Source organism: Oreochromis aureus, linkage group 17 (assembly GCF_013358895.1).
Source record: "Oreochromis aureus strain Israel breed Guangdong linkage group 17, ZZ_aureus, whole genome shotgun sequence".
Lineage (NCBI taxonomy): Eukaryota > Metazoa > Chordata > Actinopteri > Cichliformes > Cichlidae > Oreochromis > Oreochromis aureus.
This window is the reverse complement of record NC_052958.1, coordinates 10,503,941-10,525,020: the sequence shown is the minus strand read 5'-3', so window position 1 is coordinate 10,525,020 and position 21,080 is coordinate 10,503,941. Positions and strand designations below refer to the sequence as shown.

Sequence of the window (21,080 nt, the reverse complement as noted above, 5' to 3'; positions counted from 1 at the left end):
ATCTAAATTGGTTCCTTTGGCCCGATCGACTCATCTTATTGGTTGGTTAGACAAAAAAATAAAAGAAGCTCAGTTCTATGCAATGCGGTTGGATATATTTTAAGGCATCTCTTCAACCTATAAAACAGAAACCAGCTCACAAATTTGTAATTCTGTAATTTCTTTCATCTTCTGGTGAAGCAGCTCAGAAGTGGCATGGGCAGATCTACAGGGTTAATGGAGAGCAGACACAGTGTCCTTTAACTGCTACATAAATTCTATAATAAGAATTATCTCAGTTTGTGGAGATTGGAATGAGTTTGATTTTCTTTGTTTCGCTGTTTTCAAAACTTTCCTGTCTGCTTTTGTTTAAAGAGAACCAAAGCACTGATGGTTAACGCGATTATAGAGTATAATTAACATATTTTTCCAAATCCCCAGTCGCCAGCTAAGTGAATTTGCTGTTTTTGCTTACCTCGAAACTCACTTATTTCTCAACACTGGTCAAGTAGGGGTCGAGCTGGTTTTGCGGTGAGTACTATGCACCAGGGGGAGAAAAAACAAAAAACTATATCAAAGTTTAAGCCCGATTAAAGTCTTAACAATTCATGAATATTGTTTTTTTTAAAGAAAACGTCCCATCACAGTGCTTGACACGCACTGCGTAATACAGGGGTTAACGAGTCAACTCTGGCGTCCCGCAAGCAGCCTCGAGGGTAACCAGAGCAGACGGTGTCACAGAAAACAATGGAGAGCTTTTTTGTTCAGTCGGAAACAGAGAACAGAGAACGGGGATTATTTCTAAAATAGCTCTGTGTTTGTCTTTGAAAGAGACTGGCCAGTATCACACTGCACTGAATCTACTTTACAGACACAGGGGCACACACACACACACACACTTCAGTCATATAGACACTAATGCAAGGAATAAGGCTTTGAATACACACAGAGAGCCTGTGAGCATGCACATACACCCTTACACAAAATACCAATGCAGTACTATAGGCACAAACACACATATACACATGGCAGATTGCATTAAAGGGCAACAGCATGAAGAGATAATGCAGCGTACAGGGGAAGCTGCTTTAGTGTGTGTGTGTAGAAAAATGTGAGTGATCTAAGACCAGGCATTAGGGTTTGTGATAAAGTGAGGGGCCTTAAGTGGTTTTAGAAAGGAGAGAGCCCCTGTGTGTGTTTGTGTGTGTGTGTTGGGGTTGGGGTCAGGTGCCTGGTGCATTTGTGTATATCTGCTTACTGTCTGCCTTGTCGCCACAGCGATGACATCATGGCACACGACCGCCAAATGACGGAAAGAATTCCTCCAGTCTTCTTTACAGACAGAGAGATAGCACGAGTGGTGAAGGATGAGGGAAAAGAAATGATGGAAACGAGAGCTGCAGTGTGGGTGGGGAGTACTGATAGAGAATAAGTGAGAGAAATTTTAAATGGAAACTTGTTAATAACTTGTAAAAAGCTTAAATGAATACATATGGACTGTCTGTAGGACTGAAATCTTTAGTCAGCGTTTCCTGGCCAATGAATTACACCGATAGTTGACAATTCCCAACAGTTTACATCCCTTTATGATAAGAAGGCTGCCCAATATAGCGAGGTGGTGGATAAGGGTGGTGGTCATTGTCACAAGCAACCTCATTCTGGTTGCAAAGCCTGCATGCCATCATGCAGCTGCAGTTGTTGGAGTAATAAATATATTTTCCTACTCCAGCCTGTCTTGCATATATCATGTATTTAATTTTTTCCCATTGTTATATGTCTCTAACTTTAACCATGATTTATTTTCCATGACCATAAATTTACACATAAAATTATATTGAAGTCACCACTGGCAAATGTTTTTTGAGAAGACAGTAAATCAGTTCCTGGACTAGACCAAAGCTCTTTGGCACTGAAAGCTACTGTCGGGATTTACAGAGTGAAAAGGTAGTGATGGAAAGGTGTGGACAGAAGTTATTTTTGTGGCTTGTGTTTGTGAGAGTTTCAGGCTAAATCTGGGGAGAGGGGATTTAGGCGAATCATAGGTCATCATCTGCAGTAAGAAATATTGATAAAGTGTGTAAGTGTGTACACCATTCCTGATGGTGTAAAAAAAACCAATAAGAAAACATAGAAGTAGAGCAAATGTAGGCTACCAGTCAGATTCAGGTTTATGGTATTCTATAAATGCAACATCTACTTTGTGCATCTCCTTATTGTTCATGCTGTCTTATAAATTTCCTCAATGGAATACACGTTCCCCTGTAGACTCCATTTACCTTGCCCTCACTGACCTCAGTGAATTTCAGATATTCCTTCTGTGAGCAGGATGGACATTGCAATTATGAGGACTTTTTTTAACAGCAGTTGTAATTTACTTCCTCCACTGACACCTGCAATTTCTACCACAGAAAACATCTCGTTCTTCTGCCTCTCTGTGGTCTGCGCTGTCATGTTTTTTTCCCCAAGAAAACATAAAAACAGCTCCTACGTTATATTTGTCCGAGTACAAGTACCAAGCTGTGTCATCATTTTGCACATTAGTAGATGAGCCCCAGAACTTTCCATTCAAATCTGTGCTTTTTTGTTTCCAGTTACAGTCTCACCCTCATTTTTTTCTGCTTAGTAAATCTGGTCCCTTGTCTGGTGATAGGATGTGGGGAAAAAAACGGGCAGGTGGACCAGTATATGTGAATTTACGATGACAACTCAGTAAACTTATCCTTGCAATAGTTTTTAGTGTTTTTCAGTGTTTCTCATGTTATGTGGAAAAGAAAGTAATGTAACCAGACTTGTGAAAAATACACCTTTACTGCTAGGAATTTAAGAATCTAAGTAACAGCCAGGTGCTCCTAATCAAATGTATCTTCATTAACCAATTAACAGCAAATGCCAGCACCTCTATACAAGCATTCGTTATGGCAGTTTGGCAGTTTGGCAGTTTGCTGATCTGGAGCATTTAGGAGTGTATTAATACAATGGCAGGAGTGGACGTCCCAACAAATTCACCCCAAAGTCAGACATCTCAGACTCTACTGGCCTCAGTTAGCATGTTAAATGTTGAAGTTCATAACTGTACAATTAAAGAAAAGAATGAACAAATATGCTTAGAAAGTTTCGGTGTCCCTGCAAGATGTGTCCTTGACCTGATTTAAATGGATAAATTACCTCTCAACATGTCTTGAGTTCTCCAGAGGCCTGATAATGAACACCAGAAAACAGGGTGAGAACAATGTTCTTTGGACAGATGTGACCAAAGTGCAGATGATTGGCCATAATGCACAGCATCACGTTTAGCAAATACCAAACACAGTGTATCAGCACAAACACTTGATACTAACTGTCAAGCATGGTGGTGGACGGGTGATGATTTGGGCTTGTTTGGGCACCTTGCAGTCACTGAGTCAGCTACAACCTCCTCTATATTCCAAAATATTCTCAGTTGTGTCAAATGAGAGGCCAGCTGTCCAAAGCTTGGCCTGTTAAGGTGCTTCAGCGAGCTAATGAATTATGGGATGGAGCTTATTCCATCCAACAATAATCTTTCAGGAATCTAGCTGTGAGAATATTGTTAAGTTGTCTCATCAGCATGTTATATATGATGTTATTTCAATGGCAAATCTTTTTTGGTTCACCCACTGCACCATCACAGCAGTGATATTGAAATAAATAACAAGGAATGTGTTTTACTGATACAGTGCTTTTGTTGGCTTAACAGTCAGAGAAAAGAGCTCATCAACACAAAATCCTATGACAGATACCGTGTGTATATATACACTACTGCCAACACAATGTCAAGTAGTCACTGAGACGTTTAGTGTAAAATTACCACAGGATTTAATCCAAAAGGTGTTTTCCAAAATGGAAAACTTACAGTATGAGAGAACTAACCTCTTTAACACGATATTATTCTTTGTTAGTAGACCTTCCTTCATCCTGTTGCTTCAGATAGGAAAGACTTGAAAGGGGAGTTACAGATGTAAGGCTGCACGTCCACTGGGACCCTTTCCTCCACAAAGTGCTGGCTCCGTTGTCTTTGTTATTTTTAATGATAAGGACAGATTGCCAACAGTGGCAACAGCATACTATGTTTTAAGGGCCCTTTCACAGTAGAATTATCCAAAGATTCAGCAAAAGAGTGCTGCACTCGAAACAGTTGTCTTTAACAATTACATAGCAATAGCAGTAGCCACAGCCATCAGTTGTCATAAGCATGTGTTTAGCTGGGAATGTCAAGCATAGAGAGTGTGTGTGTGTGTGTGTGTGTGTGTGTGTGTCAGATGGAGAAGAAGGGAGAGCCACAGAGAGGCCCAGAATGAGACAAGTGCATCTGGAATAAATATCATTTTATCACCAGGGGTTTATAAGCGCCTTGTGCTGGCAGGTAACTCTCAGATATGGTATAAAACTAGACGCACTGTTAGCTTTAACAAGAGTAATGTTCCATTAGCCTCTCTGCATACGTGTGAGTCAGAATCTGTGTACCGGTGTTTGTATAAAAGGAAAGGGGAAAGACTGTGAGACTGTTCCAGTGTCTCACAGTCTGGAATGAAAAAGTCCATGTGCTAATGTTTGTATAAAAAGTATTTAATTGATTGGCTCACAGACGAAGAAAAAGACCATTCTTAGTAATAGCGATGAAAAGTTTTTCATAGAGTTAAAGACACTTATTTTTTTGATTGCATGATGTGTAGTGCGGTATAAAAACCTTAAACTCCTAGGACCTGGCATCCACATATGTGGACATCACATTTTGGGTTGTTTAGACCAAAATACAAAATTTTGCTCTACAAGGGCCTAATATATACACTAACGAGGACGTTATACTACCACTGTTCTATCAAAATTTAAAGCGAGTGTCCTCATATGTGGATCTAATTTTTCTCAGGAACAAAAATGAGGTAGAAAAAAAAATCACATAATTCTTTGTTTTTACATTCATCAGGTCCCAATCAGCCCAAATAGCAAAGAGAAATTAAAAATGCATGCCATGAAAGAGTTTGGGTCTTAGGAGGTTAAAGAAAAGCAATAAGTTAATGTATAACTGGCATAAATGGGGCTAAGTATCAATCTCATATAGTTCACTGATTGCTCTTTATTTTAAATTTCATATCATAATAAGAATTTTAATTATTTCTAATATCAGCAGGTCTTCTCATGGCTCATAAGATAAAATGAAACACTAATACATTCAAATGACATTTTTACTTATTATTATCAGTAAATATGCTGCAAATAATTAAGGCATCAAACATATCCAAATGATATTTGTCCCTAGTTTGTAGTGTTCGATCTTCACCTGTAGGTCTTCGATCTCCTTCCCTCACTCACTCTATCACTAAAAACACACAAAAACACCCCACAATATTCGAATAACTCATTTTATTATTAAACACTGGGATACCTGACAGCAACTAATTTGGCCAGGAAATTAATCTACCAACCCATGTCCCAGCTTCCCCCGTCAGTTTAGATGCATGATAGGACATTTGTACACTGACAGTTTGGTCCATGAGGTTGACCGAAGAATCTGTGGGTCTTCACACAGTCTAAACATGTAATCTGTCTTCATTTAGACACCCTCATCACTGCATTCCTTGTTGCACCGCTGTATCTCTCTGTGTGTATGTGACAGGGAGAGAGGGAGGGTTTAATTGCGTGTTGAGTAAAGAGAAAAAGCGCTCAGAAATGGAATCTAAAAAATGCTAATAAATTATACCTCTGTCTGCATCAGTGTGGATTTCTGTGTTTTGGCTCAAACATTATGAACACCTCTGCCAAATATGCTGTTACTTTTTCACATGTTGCCAAAAATGCTCTGAACTGCTAAACGATGGACTCTATAAGACCACTAAAGGTGCCCTGTGGTATCTGGAAAAAGCTGGAGCTGCCGTTTTCTAGCACATCCCCCAGAAAACCTGATGTCAGCTAAGAGTTTGTCCCCCTTCAGACCGCTGTTGGATCACTTTGACCACAAGGATATGCTCTTATTCAGGTGTCTGTCCGTAACTATATTGCTGTGGTTGTAATTGATCTTTACATTTCCTCCATTTTGCTTCTATCAAACATTTTCATTTGTGCAGACCAGTTACCAATTTCACTTCAAGTCTAGTATGTCCAAACTCTTGACATTTTTTGCCTAATTCGTGAGTGTTGTTGTTGATGCATCCCAGTTCCTTCTTTTTGAGTTTACTTTAACATTTAAACATCTTAAAACTGTATTTGCAAAAAGACACTTTTGCAAAAAGATTTGGAAAAGTGAATAAGTTCCACTTTTTTTGCAAGGTTGCATTTTTTTATGTGTTCATGTGCTTGTTTGATTGTGTGTGGCAAGTCTTTATAGGAGCATTATGGGATTGTGGAAAAAACTGCAGCGATTTAGACTGAAAACAGATATAATTTTGAGAATTCTTAACGTTGGGTGTCCTTGAATGTGGTTCAGTCCAATCTGTGGCTGATGGGATGAATGGGATGTGGCTTGGTGCTTCTCGACCACATGGAATGCTATCTATCTGTCAACCAGATCATCCAGGCAGGAGGGAAAGATAGACGGAGTCAAAATGGCTGGAAATGGAGACAGGGACTAGAGAATGGTATGGAAACGGAGAGAGAGGCATATAGAGACTTGTAAATACATTTTTACATAATTGCTAATTGCAGATAATATCAAATATGTGCTCTTAGCCCTTCTTGGAATACTGGAGGGTTGGGAGTTTTTTGTTTACAACCAAGTTAGAAAATATGCTCTTTCATGATTGCCCCTTTTTGCAAAGTTTTTCATCATTGTCACTTATCTTCTTATTATATAACTGTTTATGCAGGAAGAGCCATTCAAAAAGTGCAAAAAGTTAGATGAATAAAATAAAGACATATCAGATGAGAACCAATGGGAAGTAGACTCACTTGGCGCTTTGTAAGGAACATATTGTTTGTTAGGCACCCTTTTACCTCCACAAGTGCCTAAAATCTTTGTGGCATAGATTCAGCAAAGTGCTGGAAACACTGATGCATCTATCAGAGTATGAATGTGTATGAATGTTAGATAGAAAGCAGTTACGCTGAAAAAGCATAGAAAAAAAATCCTTCTATGAATGGGTGAATGAAGCAAGTTGCGTAAATCGCTATATAGGAACCAGACCATTTACCATTTACAGCAGCGGTCCCCAACCCCCGGGCCTCGGACCGGTACCGGTCCGTGAGTCGTTTGGTACCGGGCCGCGAGAGTTGAGGCTCAGGTGTGAAATGTATGGTTTTCAGGGTTTTTATCGGTTTTCAGCGTTATTTTGTTATCTCCACAGACTCAAGGTTTTTATCGTTAACTCGGTTTTCCTGGGTCTTTTCACGTGTGTTATGAATAAATCTTCTTTTTTTCGGTACCGGTACTAGTTTTATTTTGTTGTATTTATCCGCGACACCTTAAAGGCCGGTCCGTGAAAATATTGTCGGGCATAAACCGGTCCGTGGTGCAAAAAAGGTTGGGGACCGCTGATTTACAGCATCACACAGTTCTTCCAGGATGTAAATCTCCCATTCCACCACATCTCAAAGGTGCTCTATTGGACTATGACTTGGTGACTGTGTGGGTCATTTGAGAATTCATTGTCATTTTTAAGAAACCAGTTTGAGATTATATGAGCTTTGTGATGTGGTTCATTATCCTGATGGAAGATGGGTACACTGTGGTCATAAAGGGATAGACATGGTCAGCAACAACACTCAAGTAGGCTCCAGTGCCTAAATGATGCATTCAGTGTGTGGTCCCCTGCTGCTGTAGCCCATCTGCTTTAAGCTTCGATGTGTTGATGCTCTTCAACATACCTTGATTGCAACAAGTGGTTATTTGATTTCCTGATTGAAGAGGTCTGGCCATTCTCCTCTGGCATTTTTGAACAGAGAACCACTGCTCGCTGAATATTTTATCTTCTCTTGAACATTCTTAAGTAAACCCTGTGCAGGAAAATCCCAGTAGTTAAGCAGTTTCTCATGTCAGCCCGTCTAGCACAAACAACCATACAAAGTCACTTAGATCACCTTCATTCCCCATTCTGATGGTTGGTTTGAACAGCAGGTCATGCCGACCGTGTCTACATGCCTAAATGCACAGAGTTGCTGTCATAAGATTGGTTGATTAGATATTTGCATTAATGAGCATCTGGTATTTGGTGAGTCTAAGCAACAATACTGGAAACTCTTGTTTGCATACTCTCTCTGCATCATAGTCACCATCGAGAGTCTTCGTGTTTTTTCATAATATAGAGCTTAAGTGTGGTTAAGATGAGTGCGCTCTTCTGGTTGACACATCATGGGTTCACCATAAAATTAAAGGCTTGCTTACCCAAATTAGTCTACAACCATGCAGCTGGTTATAGTTGTACTGGTTCAGAGTTTAATGTGATCTATCCCTGCAAATTCTACATTCAAACAGAAAAAGGTGGAAAAGACTGGGCTTTAGACTGTGTTGACACAAAGAGGCATCTTATGTCCAACACTAGAATATCCACAGATAGTTTCAACTTTAAGTAATGTCATTGTAACTTTTCAGTGTTGTTTACACCACGACTAGACGAGGAGCTGCACTACTGCTGAAACATTCTTGGTGAAAAATTATTTCAGGAGCATTATTAAATGCTTTTATGAATGTGTGTGAAGCAAACGTTTTCCTTTCTTTTGATGTAATTTTAATAAAAATGAATGCTTTACTAATCATGATTGGTCTCTGCGCAGGCAAGAGGCACTCCTGGCAGCGATAAGTGAGAAAGACGCCAATATCGCCCTGCTGGAGCTCTCCTCGTCCAAGAAGAAGAAAACCCAGGAAGAGGTCGCAGCTCTGAAGAGGGAGAAGGATAGTCTGGTTCAACAGCTCAAACAGCAGGTAAGACTCAAACACTGACATCCAAGGAAAAACCAGGAAAGCTTTTTGAGAGGAATGCAGGTTCCAAATCTGGAAAAAAAATGTAAATAAAAGCAGGGGGAACACAGGTGAGGTGACAGTGACAAGAGTAGCAAAGAAAAACAAGACTGGCAGAGAGAAACTGAGTCCAGATGTAACCGCAGCACTCCAACCACAAAGGGTAAATTTAGGATTAACCTACCACTCCTACTCTCACCACATGCACACACAGAGTTCTGAACTTCAGCAGAGTTCTGGTGACAACTGGTATTTATGTAAATGCTCTGTCCGCAGACACATGCACACTAACACACACAAAACCTTGCATGTCACCTTACTGGCACGGTTAGATGTTAATAAGTTCAAGCACACAAATGCTCACACCAATGTGTACACATTCCCTCAGGCCAAAAACAAGGATATAAACATGACCAAATGCCTCTGTGGTTCCACACAGAGGTCTATTCATACACACACACACTCCCACACACACACACACACACACACACACACTCCATAACGCAGTTAAGGTTCTCGTGGGTCTTTTGAAATAACCAACTCCTTAGTGAATGAGCCTACTGGGAGTTTGGTGGATTCCTTCTTTACTGTTCTCTCCTCTGTATGTCTCATCATTTCTCTGGATGTGATATTACTTTTATTAACTTGCTTAACCAACGAAGTATACGATGAGGTGCTCTATACTTTTTAGTGGAGCTTAGGTTTAATGTCACAGTAATAAATGTAGATAACTTTTAGTATTAAATTAATATGCACTTTAACTTTTGTTTATGGTAAGCCATAAACCATAACCCATCCTTCTACCAAGCAAGGTTGGGGTATATTTGGGTGAATGAGACTAGTAGAAAGGCAATATGTAAGTATCAGTCCATTCACCATTCATGATCCTAACTGGAACTTAGATGTGCTGGTATATGAAACTTTTTGGAATTTGGTTTAGTTTAAGTATCTCGAGGTCTTGTTCACGAGTGATGGGAGAAGGGAGCGGGAGATCGACAGACGGATTCATGCTGCGGCTGCAGTGATGCGGACGCTGTACCGGTCTGTTGTGAAGAGAGAGCTGAGTGTAAAAGCGAAGCTCTCAATCTACCGGTCGATCTACATCCCTACCATCACCTGTGGTCACGAGCTGTGGGTAGTGATCGAAAGAACGAGATCGTGGATACAAGCGGCAGAAATGTGCATCCTCCGAACGGTGGCTGGCCTCTGATTTGGGATAGGGAGGGGCTCAGAGTAGAGCCACTGCTCCTTCTAATGTTCTAGTGTTCCTTCTATGCCACAACAATCCACCTCATGTTCTACCTCCCAGTTACTCCTAAATAAGATTCTTGATATTTCAAAGGTTTCGCTTGGGACAGTTATTCCCTCAAACCAAAGGGAGTCAGAGCACTCCAGCACTCCAGCACTTCCTGGCAAAGAACCATGGCCTCAGACTTAGAGGTGCTGTCTTTCATTCAGGCTGTTTCACACTTAGCTGCAAACCACTCCGTTGCATGCTGAAGATTACGCGCCAGTGAAACCAACAGAACCACATCGTCTGCAAAAAGCAAGGATGCTATCCTGAGGTTTCCATAATGGACACCCGACTCAATCTGGCTAGGTCATGAGATACTGTCCATGAATATCACAAATAGGAGCAGAGACCAGGGGCAACAAAGTGTGGAGTCCAGATCGATAGAAAACATGCTTCACATTGACAAAGGAACTTGCTAAAACACAAAGCTAGTAGCAAATAACCCCAAACACAGAGTTATGATGCTCAAGATGGGTCTACTTCTATCACAGCCAAAGCTTGATTTTTAGCAGCTAATAAAAGCAGAGACTGTCAGGCTTAACTGTCAGGCTTGTAGCATCATTCACAAGCCCTTTCATAATTACAGTTGAACAGATGTTTTCTGTCAAGTACATTTGGGATTGGTTTTCACCAACTTTGCTGTCAGCTTTGTGGAAGAACTCAAATACTAAAGGTGTTACGTTTCATACATTATACATAATAACAACCCCAGGACTGACCTTAACAAAATTCAGCTGTTAAATTATACATGGAAGTGTGAAAAAATGGGAAAATTACTGTACAAGGAATCCCTTTCTAACTTTTTTCCTTCCCTCCTCTTTTTGCACGTATTTCGGTTTTTCTACATTTTACTTTTTTTTTTTCATTTGACCTTTGAACTTTGTTATCTGTTGCACTATCCAACCAGACTTTCCAGTTTATATTTTGCTCAATTACTGCCAATACATCCCAGACAAAGGAACCCTACAGAAATACCATCCAAGTTTGTTTTTTTTAAATTTGATAGTTGCACGACATGTAACTATCAATGGTCGTAGAGCTTTACACTCACTTTAAAATCCCATGATTCAGATTAACTTGTCATAAAGACCACTAGAATAGATGTGCTATCACAAGGCTTTCGTGTTCAGTGTTGCCAAAAGTTGACTTAATGTATGGAAGCTCCGAGGTTTCAAAAAGACAAGCATTGGCTATGCAAAAGAAAAGCAACATTTGCACGCCACAGTGTTTGAATAGATGTTTAAGAGAGAAGTGCAAGGTGTTAGAAAGTACTGTCAAATGAAGTCAGAGTAACAGTCATCACCCTCTCTCTTTTTTCCTTCCTCATCCCTCCATCTCGTCTCCGTCTCCGCGTTCTATTTGAAGTCATTTATGACACTTCAGGGTCTCGAAGGTGGTTACTGACAACACAGAGACTCAACTGTCTGCTGCTATGAGTGTGCGCGTGCATGCAAGGGTGTGTAAAGTTTTGCACAGCTCCAAGTCTCTCACTCTCTCTCTCGCTCCCATTCTCTCTGTAGAGCCATAATGTTCAGTCTCCAGTGATGGATCACAGCGGAGACTTCCTCAGTATTCCTGTGTGTACGCATGCATCTGTTTGCAATGTTATCAAGTAAGCTGAGGCTTATGTAGCATTTTCTTGTGTCACGGATCGACTTTTAGATGCTTATAAATTAACTGTCAAGTGGACAGAGGCAGAGTGATAGCATAAAATTAAAACTGAGTCTAAGTTTTTTGATGAAGAGTAAACTCTGGTTGTCATAAGGCCTCATGTGGCAGGTAGCGTTTCAGTTAGCAAGCTAACTTTGGTTTTATACCCTGGCTTTGCAGTTTTATGAGTGCGGTTCACTTACGCGTGTGTTAGAAAAGTTGTTTGAAAAAGTTTTTGAAGTTCTCTGATGTGTTTTTTGACGACCACCACTCTTCAGTGAGTCACAGGTCAGAGTTGGGGTGTTTTTTGATGGAGTGCTTAAATACTGTTTCCAGTCTGGTCTGAATTTGGGTTCACGCAGCACAGTAACCTATGCTGCAGAGCTGTCAGACCCCACTACAGAGAAGGTTAAATTCAGAGAATTATATTTCTCGTGCCATGGAGCTGTTTGTGGAGCAGAGTAGTAACAGACATGTAGAATTGATCTTCCCGTATCTAATATGAGATTTATTATAGATTGAAACTATTTCAGTTAATCCATTGCAATGTATTAATGCTGTGTACTAATGATATGGCGATTGTAAGCACATTTAGTCAGAACAGACTAATAAACCAGTGAATACAAGCAAAGAAGATTTGTATTTGTTGCGCTTATACTACATACGTTAAAACGCACCTGTGTCCCTGAAAGCTTTTCCTGCATGTTAACCTTTGACCCCCAGCTGCAGGAGGCTGTAGATCAAGGTAACTTCAGCTCTCTTCACTCTCCTGTGTATCCCACAGTCTCCTTCCTCTTCCCTCTAAAGCAGTTTTCACACATCTGCTGAAGCCCTAAACATTTCTCAACATACCTGCCGTAAGTGCATGTGACAACCCAAATATATGATACAACTGGACTGGTCTTGCCTGCCTAGCACAAAATCCACCTGTGCCAGTGTGAGAAACGCTATGCAATGGTAAGTATCTGATGAATTTACAGCAAATCACTGGTATTCATGGATCCTGGACTATGCAGTCCAAATATTAACAACTGATTTTACCTGACACATATTATGTGTTAAATGCATAGACTGTATATGAAAGACGCAGTCAACCTTTGTTTCAATGTCACATCTTTGGAGGCTCTACTTTGCATTTTATGGCTGTCGCCATCTTGATTTTCCAAAGCCAGTAGTGACCTCATTTATACCATAGACTGACCTCCATAGATACCTTTCTAATGTACTTTTTTAATATTTGGGATGGCTGTAGATCAGAAGGTAAAGCAGGTCATCTGCTAATTGCAAGGTTGTTGGTTTGATTCCTAGTTGCTCCAGTCTATGTCACAAAGTATCCTTGGGCAAGATACAGAACCCCATAGTGCAGGAAAAGGAAGTACACAAGAAAAAAGTGCTTGTGTGAATGAGACATGTAGTATAAAATGTTTTGGGTGCTGGAGTAAAAAGGTGTTGTATATGAATCATTCCATTTATCATTTATGGCTTTAGTTTCTATTTTGAGGTCTTATCCAACACACCATAGTGTTCATTTTGTAAATTATGGTCCAGCTTGTAACAAATGGAGGAAAAAGCAGTTGGTGTGGCTACCTTGACAAGTCACTGTCATATTATCTTGCAGTGTCCTTGGTTTCTCTGTGAACTCCATCTGTGCCACACACTCAATTTCAAAAGCAAAGAAAAAATAATATTTGTAATATTTTATGAAATGGTACAATAGAAAGAAGAGGGTGGAGGTGAGGAATTAGCAGGATCTCTCCTTATAACAGACACAAGTTTAACAGTTACAGGTTATGGATGTATGTGTGGCTATGGTCCTCGGTCCACACCTCTATGGCTGTAATATGGACATTTTTAACACTTTGGCTCTTCGTGTGATGATATTGTATTTCCAGCAGACCTGAATGAGATCTGTCCACATCCATAATGTGGTCCATAAAGGGTCAAAACATATTTAAATAAATATCTTTAAATCTTTACATAAATTATTTTTACACAAAACATATTTGCATTCTTAGAACACATGTCCTGACATTCTAGATTTCCTATTTTGGTTTTGCAAATTAAATTATCTCCATTTTATTTGTGAACTAAAAACATCTTTAATACTATAACGCCCCTGTTCTTCTTTTCCGAATCACAGTTCATAGTGTTCATGCTCTGTTTTCCCACTAAACTCTTCATCACTTCTTGTTTGTAGTTATGATGACCTCCCGTGTTACTGGCAAGTGAAAAAATGTGGATCTAATCAAATTTATAACACCGCCGAGACTTACTGCAATGAAATAATCTCCACAGCACTCAGCTCAAACACGATTCATTATCATTTGTATTTTTCCACTTATTAACAATTTTCTTTTCTTGATATAAAATGGGTTAAGAGTAATCTAATTTCTTATCATGATGAAATAGTTCTTGTCAAACCATGACTCAGCAACTTTTCATTGTTGATAATTGCACAGATATCTACAAAGGCGCTTCTATTGCCACCGGAGAGAAAGGCGAAACAATAATCTCATGTAATGTTCCCCAGAGCGTTATCGTAATGAAATAATTTTCTTCCAAGCGTGGCTCAGCAGCCCCCCACCCCCTCACTTCACTCCGTTTTCATTTGTTTCTCATTCTTTCGATTGTTAGCGAGTTACGGCCGAGCTGTATGAAGGATGTGTGGGGGAGAGGCAGAGGGGAGAGAAGAAGACGTAGAGAAGCTTGAGGGAGGAGGAGTGAAATAATGGTGTGATGATTAGATTAAGTGAGAAAGAGAGTTGGCACAAGAACAAATGAGCTGAAGTCAGCATTCCTGGCAGTTAGCGAAAGAGGGGAAATGTAAAGAAAGGCCAAAGTGGAAAATGAGGACACTTCTTCAGCCATACTTTCTTCTTTGTCTTTCCACCTCACCGATTTGCATCAACTTCATTTTTAGGATGTTTTTTTTTTCCTCTTGCATGTTGCTCTCAAGATTTTCCATCATTTAAAGACAGATTTTTACTAAAGACTTATAAAAATCTTCACTTTTGAAGCTTTAATTTTTGAAGTTTGGCCATAGTCATTTTTAAAAGCTTTTAGAAACAAAATTACCACAATTGGACGAGACGGCAGAACACTGCACTTTTAGATTAATTAGAAAGCTGCTTCACATAGACATAAAGACTTGCTTATGAGTATCAATGTAAATAAGTAAGGTACGAATGTAATAGGACGGGGCTGTTTGTACAATTAACCACACTGTAACTCATACTATTTGTCATATTATTGCAAATAATAATGTGCCAAAAGGCACAAATATGCTCATTTGATCTCCTTAAGTGCCTTAAATTAACTTGGTTGTTCTTAGGAGTCCACTAGTTGCCATGTTGGAATGATACAGTCAGAATCAACTTTGTTAATAATACAGAGTCTTCTGCCTTAAAAATGTAAAAGGATGCGACTAAAAAAGAACAAAGACTTTTGGTTATCTGTAAAGACCAAATTCATTTTGTAGCAACCTGTAAACATGTTTATTTCTGCAGCATTTAATATCAGTATTTAAGGTACCAAAGTCAATCTATTGGGATTGACTTGCTTTTGGAGCCAGCCTCAAGTGGCTCTTCAAGGAACTGAAGTTTTTGGCTTCTGTGTCAGGTTCATTTTTTTCCCCGTGAAGTTAACAAACTTGTTAAATGATTCTTCTTTAGTAAAGTGAAACAAAAGAGATACATGTTTGTTTTTTAAGAAGCTGTAACATTTGTACCAACAGGTCTTGTCAAACAACTCAAAAAGTGTTTGGGTTTTTTATGGATCAGTCTACCTTTCAAGGACAATTAAAATGAGGACAACTGTAGGAAAAAATAAACTAAATGAACTCAAAATAGTGAACGAGACAGGAAAACAAGAAGAGAGAAAGAGGACATGTTGCAAGCAGAAGGAAGGAAACAAACAGAAGCTGGAATTGGCCACAGATAAAATCAAGTTATGGAGCTCAAAATGAGAGAATGAGGCAGGAAAAAATGAAATACTGTGTTTATAGATGGGAAAAAGACACTTATAATCAGTGCAAAGTGAGCTTAGATAACTACAGAAAGGAGTGCGTTAGGTACTTGGGTAAAAAGACTTAATCTTCAAAAGTATTATGTATGACAGAGGTGAGGGATGAAGACAGGAAGAGTGGGAGGAACTGGGGATTATTTTGATACAGAAAGCTCTAGGATGAGGAGAAAAAGGACAGGACACAGATAAAGTGTTTTTACAGAAAGGTAGGACAGAAGATACTAAAGAGATCAGAAATCAGGCACCCTCTTGACACAGCTTATCCTCTTCTTAACTGTCTTTCCTCCTTTTTGTTTCTTGCTTTCCAGATCCCAGAGCCTTTTTTGCAAGTGTTGGAGCAAATGTATTTAATGTATACTTACGATCTCTCAACCTTTATGAAATAAACTTTCCTAAGGACAGAGGCACATCTGTCTGCTCAGCTGTATGTTACGTGCTCCATATGAACCTGGCCTTTTGGGTTATTATTATCTATTTTCATCTTTGAGGCAAACTCCTGGCAAAAGTCATGTAGGCATATTTCTAGAAATTAACTGTAAGACTCCAAACACGAGACCTCTTCCTCCATCTTTCAGTGTGACACAGTCCACTTCAGAGATGCTTACCTAAGACGGCCAACGAGCTCAGTTTGTAGGGTCCAGGGTGTTGCTGCTATGTCAAGCCCATGTTTGAGATAATTGCGCAGTTACAGCTGTGTTGAAAATGAAAAAGGTCTTTAATGTACCTCATGGTTTAAATAAAGCATATGATGTGTAAAAGGAATTTTTCTGCAATGGTGAGCAGAGTTTTACAGCCCGGCTAGCTCAGTCGGTAGAGCATGAGACTCTTAATCTCAGGGTCGTGGGTTCGAGCCCCACGTTGGGCGTGTGTGCTTTTAGGTTTTGAATCTACGGCACTTTTGAACCTATCCAAGGTTTCATTCAGAAGAAGATAGAAACAAACAAAGACACCAGCTTTATTGCACAATCTGATATCGTCGTGTTGGTGTTGTTCCCAGATCATCATACTAAATGTTGTTCCAGGATCAACATTGCAAGTGACCAATCAGAATGTTGTGATGTCATACTTTTGCGACTTCGGGAAAAACCGCCGTAAAACAAAAAACTGTACTTAAGCTGCGAGAAAGCGCCTCTGTCCACCGATCAACGGACCCTGACCCTAATCCTAACCCTAACCCTTTAATAAATGGTAAGCAGAATTGATATTGTCCTTGCAACATTGGAATTTCATAAATGCACGAATGGCTTGGTGCGCAAAAGAATAACGTCACAACAATGTGATTGGTCACTTGCAATGTTGAACCTGGAACAACATTTTCATGATGATCTGGGAACAACACCAACACGACGATATCAGATCATCCGGCTTTATTAATCCCACACTGGGGAAATTCACACGTTACAGCAACACAAGGGTCAGCAAGAAAAAGGGAATTAGAGATAATAATTGAAATAAATAAATAAGAAAAAAAAACAGTGTACAATACACAATTTTACATATGTACATAAAGTGAAGTCTGGACCAAGTCTTACTTGCTCTTTTGATTTCATTAAATTTGTGCTTCCCAAGCCAGTGTCTGGTGCATATGAACTTCCCATATGTTACAACAACAGCTTAAAAAAAATAATAATTTGTGTAACGACGGTTGCGGGGGAGGGCAGGTGGAAGTTGCGGTCAGATACTAATGAACATGACTTTACAGCTCTGCGCGTGTTTATCTTCAAACTTGTGTGGTGTGGAGATAAACTGCCTGCTCTGCGAGTTTGCTTTATAGGTGTTTTTAAGTGCGGCATGGGCTCGTTTGTACAGTTCCAGATACTCACCAAGTGTAACACACTGTCAGACGCGTGATCTTTTTGCTCACATGCACACTCCTAAAAGTGCAGTCTTTCATTTACCTTTCAAACAAATGCATATAAAACTTGGTCTCCACGTATTTTTTTTTTTAACTTTTTGTCAAACACACACACACACACACACACACACATATATATATATATATATACATACACACACACAAAACCTCAGTCTGTCCTGCTTAAGCTCCTGTTCCTTGCAGGGCTCAGTGTGAGGCTAAGGGGATTTAGAGTATACAAGACTTACAGATTTATACTGACTCCCTCTCTTGCTTTTCATCTCTCACCCCTCACACTTTGCAGGCCTACTGTAAAACCTGAAGTATAACTATAACATGTGAAACAGATGGAGCAGCAAGACGAGGAGAGAAGACGGAAAAGGGGGGGGGATGTGACAGTAATCCGAGGAGCAAAAAGATGGTTGCAGAGCAAAGACAGGAGAAATGAGAATGGAGGAAAGAAAGAGCAAGATACGGAGGAGGAGGAGATGAAAGTGATTTGCAGGCCTTTGTGTGTGTACAGTCTAATATTTGTCTAAGTCTTTATGGATCTCCCCTCAAGTGGCAACTTAACAAGCCTGTTATTTTTCTGCGCCGGTTAACAAGCTACACAACAGGTTGCATGATGGTTGTGTGTGTTTGCAGTCTGAAATGTGCAAGATGAACCAACCCAGTTTTTGAAACTCAAATGCAAATGGACAGTTGGGCAGCCCTCTGTTACTGTTTTCCTCTTGCGCACAAAAACACACACATATGCACACTTTTTCAGGCAACGCTCATGGCAGTCACTCAAAAATCTACTCCTCACCAAATTAACTTCACGCACACATGTGCTCACATTGGTTTATGCTCCGTCTAAAACACGAATGTCATAATGGTGATACGTGCTAAATTCCACCTAAAAACAAAAACATGTTTCTAATGAGTTATATTATTTTTGTCTCTGCAGACTCAGAACAGGATGAAGCTGATGGCGGACAACTATGAGGATGATCATTTGAAGGTTTCATCCCCAAACTCAGAGCAGCCCAACAATCACAAACCCTCCCCAGACCAGGTAAGATAACGGCCCCAGACGGTGTGTCTTGGCCAAACCAGTGAAATCTTTATTTTCTTTAATAATATCTGAATGAAAGATTTTCCAGCAAGTCATATTGCCATTTTTGGGCTGTTGGATGTTAGCTTATTTCTCTTCAAATTTACTAATTAAAGTTAACCATTTTTTAGCACTATTACTTGTGCTGCACTCTCTATATCTCTGTTAAGTTTCCCTTTTTTGCTAAACTAACTTCCTGTTTCTGAACTCACGCTGCGGCTGGACTGAACTAACCGATAGGACGATGAGGAGGGCATTTGGGCCTAGCCAATCACATGCCTTCTTCCTCACCCTCAGTCCATCATTGTGTACAGAAGGGTGAGCGTCTTCTCTGTCTGGATTTGATCATGGCCATCGTGTCATTCGTCTTCCTTTTCTTTAGTTTCATCTGTGACTTTGTGATCTCGTTCTGGCATCATTGTCTGTCATTTCACTTTATTTGTGGCCTCATATCGTTTTTTATTTATTCAGTTTTCCTCCATTCTTTCTAACATTGAAATCCAATCTTGAAATGCATCTTTTATTCTGTGATTCATCTTTCCTTTCCTTTTCCCTTCAGCCATCAAATCTTGAATTGTGCTTCATTTGTTCAATTTCTCATCCTTAAATATAATTTCATCCTCTCATGATAAGGATTTCTTCCAGTTGGCATTCTCTGAACTCTTTTTTATGATTTATTTTTTTTCCCTGTGCATTTTTATACCCATGATTTCATTATTTCAACCTTCATTAATCTTTTGGATGATTCCCTTGTTCCTCAAGTCTACTTGGGTCTTGCCTTTGGTTTGATATTGTAAGCTTCATGTGTCAATCATATGCCAACTGAGACCATATTCTTATTCAAATCAACTGAAATGTGTGATGTAGTGTTGGAAATATGCACCTTTGCTAAACTGCTATGTAAAAAGTATATTTTTTTCTGTCAGAAATGATGAAAAGAAGGTTTTTCCTTTGACCTTGCTCCTGTGTTGTTTTTTTAATCATACAATGGGGGCTTTCCAGTATTTCAAAAGCCCAAAGGTCATTAATTGTAGATGTGTGACAAGATTCAACTCAAGAAAGAACAAAAGACACCCAACCACAATACGTCTAATGTAGAGCAGTCTTTCTTAAGAAAAAAGAAAGAAACCTGAGCATTGAGTAGTGCAAGTGTTCAGGTTTCAACACCAAACTGGCAAAGTCACTTGTTCCCATTAAACTCTTGAAACAAGTGAATTGGAAATATTTACACATTTCAAGCAATTAACGGTTAAAAGGCTCTTGTAAGTTTAGTGGTTATTAAAAGGCATCCAAACGGTTGGATCTACAACGACCGCAGTGCAGAGACGGCACCACATATGAGCTGCACATGCTGCTTTTAGTGCAGCTCAGCTGCTCCAGATGGATTTCCCATTGGGATGCTAAAAGCCCAAAGGTTCACCATCGGATCTAAGTTTGACCCTGGTTATTAATTAGAGGTAGCACCTCCCTGCTGAGAGAGGCAGCACACACACAGCTTATACTCTATCTCCTTTTCTTTCTGTTTCCACCTCTCTGTATTTACATAGCCACATGAAAACACACTCTCTTGGTGTGTAAGATTGGTAATTTGCCATAGCACATTTCATCCGCACAGTGAGTGATTGTGTGTATTCTGTGAGGGGATTTTGTGCTGCAGCTGGACAATGAAATGCTTCAGAGACAACTGCTGCTGCACAGAAACACAGGGGAGCACTCTTAAGACACATCAGGCATTGTCAAGGCCACTTCATGGTATTTTGCTTTTTCAAATAGCTTTCAGATTTATTAGATGCATAACTACACAAAAATAGTAGAAAATGTACTTTTATAAATTAGCAAGTGGTTTGTTTGTTTTTTTAATGTGTTTTAAAATCTGTCACCATTTCTAAGAAAGTGAAATTGATATTACATTTACATTACTTATTCCTGAGATGTTTTTTTTGTAAGGTGGATTATCAACAGTTTGACAATACAGTCTAAACATCAGACGTCATGTTCAGATTTTGTGTGATGGTAGATACCATAACAGCTCGAGATGATTTCATTTTGGTGAAACTCGGGTTATGGTCACGCTCTTCGGGGAGAGTTGTGCTCTATGAGTGCTCTTGTTTCCCATATCAATTAAGCCACCAATATTTTAATGAAGCTTGTGAAACAAAACAGTTTTTTAGACGTCTTGCCATTTTTTTCCTCATCTCACGAGCCCAAAACCCTCAAATTACTCCAGTTACAACAGCGGTCCCCAACCCCCGGGCCACGGAGTGGTACCAGTCCGTGA

The 21,080-nt window shown here is 39.7% G+C and overlaps 1 protein-coding gene and 1 non-coding gene across 7 annotated transcripts in view; both read left to right on the top strand.

The window, feature by feature from the left end:
* The window catches only part of LOC116309847 (ELKS/Rab6-interacting/CAST family member 1-like), a 143,558-nt gene that overhangs the window by 94,676 nt on the left and 27,802 nt on the right, over window positions 1-21,080 (top strand). For 4 of the 6 annotated variants that reach the window (XM_039601153.1, XM_031726562.2, XM_031726559.2 and 1 more), the window contains 2 exons: window positions 8,701-8,848; window positions 18,656-18,763. In XM_039601153.1, coding sequence (XP_039457087.1) covers window positions 8,701-8,848; window positions 18,656-18,763 — 256 coding nt within the window. Of the gene's footprint in view, window positions 1-8,700; window positions 8,849-18,655; window positions 18,764-19,042; window positions 19,121-21,080 lie in introns of all 6 variants that reach the window. The other 2 variants (XR_004198664.2, XR_005608862.1) reach the window with 1 other exon arrangement.
* On the top strand, window positions 16,644-16,716 carry trnak-cuu. The gene has a single exon. It is a non-coding gene; the product is annotated as a tRNA-Lys (tRNA).